Raw genomic sequence first — 6,422 nt, forward strand, 5'->3', positions numbered from 1 at the left:
AGTGGATGCCATATTGCCATTCATTAGAGGACAACATGTAACAAAGGTACAATTTTCTTGAAAGCCCCATACCAGCTCCCCCCTTGGCTCAGAACTTTCTGTAGATCCGGGCCAGTCCCCTCCCCCCCCCCCCGATCCATATATCATACTCCCCTCTATGGACAGTCCCCTCCCCCGATCCATATATCATACTCCCCTCTATGGCCAGTCCCCTCCCCCCCCCCGATCCATATATCATACTCCGCTCTATGGCCAGTCCCCTCCCCTCCCCCGATGCATATATCACACACAGCAAATGTTGATGAAAATAGACCTTAGTTATGTAAGTCTGGCTGGCAGTTTCCAGATGAAATAGCCATTTGTGTGTGAATTCGGTCATTGGGCACTGAGCGGAGGAGTGCCGGAACAGCTGCTACCAGGGTTGTCCTGAGCAGTGCCATTAGCGTCCGCTTCACGTCTTCATGTGATTTCTGCAGACGCGATGGACTGGAGGACCCCAAATATACATCAGCTCTGTACTGTACGGTAGGGAAAGACCGGAGTTGTTATTACAATTGATGGGCCCATTTACACCAACGCCCCGTGGTAATGCATGGTAGTAGGGTTGCCACCTGTCCGGGATTCACCCGGACAGTCCGGGTTTTGAATGCTGTGTCCGGGTTTCATTGCAGCTGAAACCCGGACACAGGAGGTCAGGCAGACAGGGGCAACCAAAATTAAAATAGGGGCTACTACTGACCCTCCCACTGAAAATGGTCTTGACTGTGATATTTACATATGAAAAAACCTCAACTCAGTCTCCACCCAAAAATTCCGCGCGTCGCTAGAGTGTTCGGGTTTCGACGGAAGAAAAGGTGGCAACCCTACATGGTAGGGCGTTGTGCTACAAAAACAGAGTCACATTTGATCTTTGCCACGTTGGGGTGCATCGGCACCGCATTCATTTCATTGGGCTGCCATCACGTACATGCGTTAATGGCCCATTAGGAAAGCCTGAGTTACCCCTCCAAGTCAATTTCTGGGGAAACCCCCTTTTACTTACCTGGATTGGTGGTCACATGACATGCTGGATCCCAAGCCTTCTGTCTTCTAAGGGTCCTTCTCTGGGTGCCCACGTCACCACCTGGGTGACATGGACACTTTCCATTGGCTGTCCAGCGCAGAGTCCACTCAGACTCCAGAACAGTGATGATGATGATGCCACCACAATGGTCGGCAACAAGAGCTTTCAGAGGACAGTCCGGACTCCACTCCCAGCCAAGAGACACAGATGGAAAACTCCGATAAGTAACAAACAGGGTTAGAGGGTGTTCTCCGGGAGAAAAGCCCTGACCCCATAGTTCTCCTTTAAGGATTGTAGAAAACCGGCCAATGGTTTTGGGACGGTCACAAACCTAGAAGCAGTGATATCCTCAGAGGGGGGCGGCAGACTAGGGTCTGGTCAGAATGAGGTCCTATGATACCTTTGGAGTGAAGAATGGTGAAGAAGAAATGAACGGTTCGGGAGGATCAAGGTCAGGTGACATGTTCACGGAGGAGGCCGATCCATGCGTTGTGGACCATTAGAAATGAAGTCCTCTGAGATCTGGTCAGACGGGTGGCCCGTGAAAGGAAAACGTTTCGATGTGTACGATTCAGTGACAGTAAAAGCCACGGAGAAGATTATCAATCAGGAACGCATGGATCGGCCTCCTCCGTGAACATGTCACCTGACCTTGATCCTCCCGAACCGTTCATTTCTTCTTCACCATTCTTCACTCCAAAGGTATCATAGGACCTCATTCTGACCAGACCCTAGTCTGCCGCCCCCCTCTGAGGATATCACTGCTTCTAGGTTTGTGACCGTCCCAAAACCATTGGCCGGTTTTCTACAATCCTTAAAGGAGAACTATGGGGTCAGTGTTTTTCCTCATAGTTCTCCTAAGGGTAACGGGAGGACACAGACTAGCGTTCCTCCAGTGACCCAAAGCTCAGTATATAGCGAGCTACAGCGTCCATGCGTTGTGGACCATTTGAACTGAAGTCCTCTGAGACCTGGTCAGACGGGTGGCCCGTGAAAGGAAAACGTTTCGATGTGTACGATTCAGTGACAGTAAAAGCCACGGAGAAGATTATCAATCAGGAACCATTTAAATGAGACGTATTTTGGCTTTCTGGAAAACGTTTTTGGCGGGAAGACGACCCGCGAGTGAAACCCGAGAGCAGCCGGGCCCGACGATGAGACGTATTAAAGTGTATTGATGTCTGTTATTGCGGTCGGGATGTGATACTCCAGACCTTTCGAAGCCAGTGTTACGTCTTACCAGATCCAACACACAATATTGATTTGGAGTATATCGTTTTTTTTCAGCTGCTCGCCTCAGACGGGCCTCCTGCCAACAACGGGTCATATCGTGAGGAACCGCAAGGCTGCTTAAAGGGCACCCGACGAGGTTCACAAGGGGCGACGCCTGAATGGATGGGGCCGGAGGACTGGTGACCCCAATGCTGGGCCTCCAATATATCGTTACACACAATCAGTACAAGCACAGGTTTATAAAACGAACCGGATCACATTGACGTACACCATATTGCCAAAAGTATTGGGCCCCTCCCCCTTCCCAATCATTGGATTTAGGTGTTCCAATCCCCTCCATGGCCCCCGGCGTATAGGATGAGGCACCTCGGCATGCAGACGCTTCTACAGACATTAGACGGGTCGCTCTCAGGAGCTCAGTGACTACAAGCGTGGTGCCGTGATAGGTTGTCACCTGCGCAATAAGTCCGTCCGTGACATTTCCCGGCTACTAAATATTCCGCGGCGGTCGCCTGTTACTGGGATTATAACAAAGTGGAAGCAACCGGGAACAACAGCAACTCAGCCAGGAAGTGGTCGGCCACGTCACATGACAGAGCGGGGTCAGCGCATGCTGAAGCGCTCAGTGCGCAGAAGTCGCCATCTGTCTGCAGAGTCAATAGCTACAGACCTCCAAACTCCATGCGGCCTTCAGATTGGCGCAACAACAGTGCGTAGAGAGCTTCATGGAATGGGTCTCCATGGCCGAGCAGCTGCATCCAAGCCTGACATCACCGAGTGCAATGCAAAGCGTGGAATGCCGCGGTGTAACGCACGCCGCCACCGGACTCTAGAGAAGTGGAGGCGTGTTCTCTGGAGTGACCAATCATGCTTCTCTGTCTGGCAATCCGATGGGCGTGTCTGGGTTTGGAGGTTGCCAGGAGAACGGTACTTGCCTGACTGCATTGTGCCAAGTGTAAAGTTTGGTGGAGGGGCGATTATGGTGCGACTCGCGGTATAAACCCGTCATTGCCGAGTCAAGAGTCCCCCGGCCTGGCTGTTTGCAGTCGGATCTGGAGGGTCTCATGGCTATATATCACAGGCAGACTGTTCTTTGGGGGCGGGACTTAACTGATCTGAAGATCCTGTCCAATTGCCATCACTCATCATGTATATAAGCCAATGGCAGAGGAGTCTCCATGGCACTCCACCCCCTCACCCCGCCTCAGGAGGTAGACCTCTCCCCAATCTCCCCAATCGCAGCGCAACCATAAACGGCCGGACCAGTCTGCTTTAAATATCCTGTGCGGCCAATAAGGTGTTGGCTCAGATTTCAGAGCGCTGGAGAGGAAATTTGCCGACAGAGACAATTGAATCAATTCACAAATGACCAATTTGCTGCTGGAAAATCTAATGGCGGATGAGTGAGTCACGTCCGGGATATCTCCCTGGAATTCCCCAGCGGCTGCCGGAGCAATTCATTTCCCGCACGTTGGAAGAACGCGAATCGCACAGACGCGCCTCGGCTATCGCCAGCTTCAACGCAGGCCTGAAAAATGTGATTGGCCAGTCCATGGCCTATAACTCCTCTTCCCTACTAAAACTCCTCTTCCTCTCCCTATAACTCCTCCCCCCTTTAACACCTCTTCACCTTCTTTTCTCCTATAACTCCTCCTCCCTCCTATAACTCCTCCCATAACTCTTATTTTCTCCTATAACTCCTCCTTCCTCCTATAACTCCTCCTCTTCCCTCCTTTAATCCCTCCTCCCCCTATAACTCCTCCTATTCCCTCCTATAACTCTTCCTCTACCCTCCTATAACTCCTCCTCCTATGACTCCTCTTCCCTCCTAAAAACTCTTCCTTCCACCCATAAGTCCTCTTCCCTCCTATAACTCCTCCTCCTCCGTCCGAAAACTCTTCCCCCCATAACTCCTCCTCTCTCCTATAACTCTTCTTCTCTCCTATGGCTCTTCTACTCTCCTATAACTCCTCCTCCCTCCTATAACTCCTCCTCCCTCCTACAACCCCTACTCTCTCTTATAACTTCTCCTCCCTCCTATAATCCCTCCTCCTCCCTCCAATTACTCTGCTTCTCTCCTATGGCTCTTCTACTCTCCTATAACTCCTCCTCCCTCCTATAACTCCTCCTCCCTCCTATAACTCCTCCTCCCTCCTATAACTCCTCCTCCCTCCTATAACTCCTCCTCCCTCCTATAACTCCTCCTCCCTCCTATAACTCCTCCTCCCTCCTATAACTCCTCCTCCCTCCTATAACTCCTCCTCCCTCCTATAACTCCTCCTCCCTCCTATAACTCCTCCTCCCTCCTATAACTCCTCCTCCCTCCTATAACTCCTCCTCCCTCCTATAACTCCTCCTCCCTCCTATAACTCCTCCTCCCTCCTATAACTCCTCCTCCCTCCTATAACTCCTCCTCCCTCCTATAACTCCTCCTCCCTCCTATAACTCCTCCTCCCTCCTATAACTCCTCCTCCCTCCTATAACTCCTCCTCCCTCCTATAACTCCTCCTCCCTCCTATAACTCCTCCTCCCTCCTATAACTCCTCCTCCCTCCTATAACTCCTCCTCCCTCCTATAACTCCTCCTCCCTCCTATAACTCCTCCTCCCTCCTATAACTCCTCCTCCCTCCTATAACTCCTCCTCCCTCCTATAACTCCTCCTCCCTCCTATAACTCCTCCTCCCTCCTATAACTCCTCCTCCCTCCTATAACTCCTCCTCCCTCCTATAACTCCTCCTCCCTCCTATAACTCCTCCTCCCTCCTATAACTCCTCCTCCCTCCTATAACTCCTCCTCCCTCCTATAACTCCTCCTCCCTCCTATAACTCCTCCTCCCTCCTATAACTCCTCCTCCCTCCTATAACTCCTCCTCCCTCCTATAACTCCTCCTCCCTCCTATAACTCCTCCTCCCTCCTATAACTCCTCCTCCCTCCTATAACTCCTCCTCCCTCCTATAACTCCTCCTCCCTCCTATAACTCCTCCTCCCTCCTATAACTCCTCCTCCCTCCTATAACTCCTCCTCCCTCCTATAACTCCTCCTCCCTCCTATAACTCCTCCTCCCTCCTATAACTCCTCCTCCCTCCTATAACTCCTCCTCCCTCCTATAACTCCTCCTCCCTCCTATAACTCCTCCTCCCTCCTATAACCCCTCCTCTCTCCTATAATCCCTCCTCCTTCCCTCCCAATACCCCTCCTCCTCCCTCCAATTACTCTGCTTCTCTCCTATGGCTCTTCTACTCTCCTTTAACTCCTCCCCCTCCTATAACTCCTCCCCCCTCCTATAACTCCTCCTCCCTCCTATAACCCCTCCTCTCTCCTATAATCCCTCCTCCTTCCCTCCCAATATCCCTCCTCCTCCATCCAATAACTCTGCTTCTCTCCTATGGCTCTTCTACTCTCCTATAACTCCTCCTCCCTCCTATAACTCCTCCTCCCTCCTATAACCCCTCCTCTCTCCTATAACTTCTCCTCTCTCCTATAATCCCTCCTCCTTCCCTCCCAATACCCCTCCTCCTCCCTCCAATAACTCTGCTTCTCTCCTATGGCTCTTCTACTCTCCTATAACTCCTCCTCCCTCCTATAACTCCTCCTCCCTCCTATAACTCTTCCTCTACCCTCATATAACTCCTCCTCCCTCCTATAACTCCTCCTCCCTCCTATAACTCTTTTCCCCTCCTATAACTCCTCCTCCCTCCTCTAACTCCACCTCCTTCCTCCTATAACTCCTCTTCCCTCCTATAACTCCTCCTCTTCCCTCCAACAACTCCTCTTCCTCCCTCCTATAGCTCATTCAGCTGCGTGTGCCATTTTAGCTATTCACAGCATAGCAGTAAAGTCGCTTTCTGATTATTCCTCACCACCGTGGACATACAGAGAACAGAGAAACCACCCGGAGCGGCTTTATACCAGAATCCAGGAACAGCATTTTTTTTACTAGACGGGCCCTTTAATCTCCACGGGGCCGAGAAGGGCCACAGAGCTCTAGCGAGTGCCGGGCGCTCTAGTTTGAGGTCCGCGATGCTCCCGCCTGAGCGATGAGATCACAGCTGATATTTCAGATTTTTGACTCATCTCAGCTATGTAGTCACTGACAGAATCGTGTGGGATTATTCCCCGGAACAGA

General features: G+C 51.4%; 1 protein-coding gene across 4 annotated transcripts in view; it reads right to left on the minus strand.

Moving 5' to 3' along the window:
- NLGN2 (neuroligin 2) overlaps positions 1-6,422 on the minus strand; it is a 100,385-nt gene that overhangs the window by 83,793 nt on the left and 10,170 nt on the right. Inside the window, exon 2 of one of the 4 annotated variants that reach the window (XM_018573146.1) lies at positions 3,901-3,937. The exons of the other annotated variants lie outside the window; for them this stretch is intronic. Within the exon in view, the coding sequence (XP_018428648.1) occupies positions 3,901-3,937 (37 nt within the window). The remainder of the gene's footprint in view (positions 1-3,900; positions 3,938-6,422) is intronic. 4 annotated transcript variants of the gene reach the window in all.

This window comes from Nanorana parkeri, unplaced genomic scaffold (genome assembly GCF_000935625.1).
Source record: "Nanorana parkeri isolate BGI_ZX_2015 unplaced genomic scaffold, ASM93562v1 scaffold2252, whole genome shotgun sequence".
Classification (NCBI taxonomy): Eukaryota; Metazoa; Chordata; class Amphibia; order Anura; family Dicroglossidae; genus Nanorana; species Nanorana parkeri.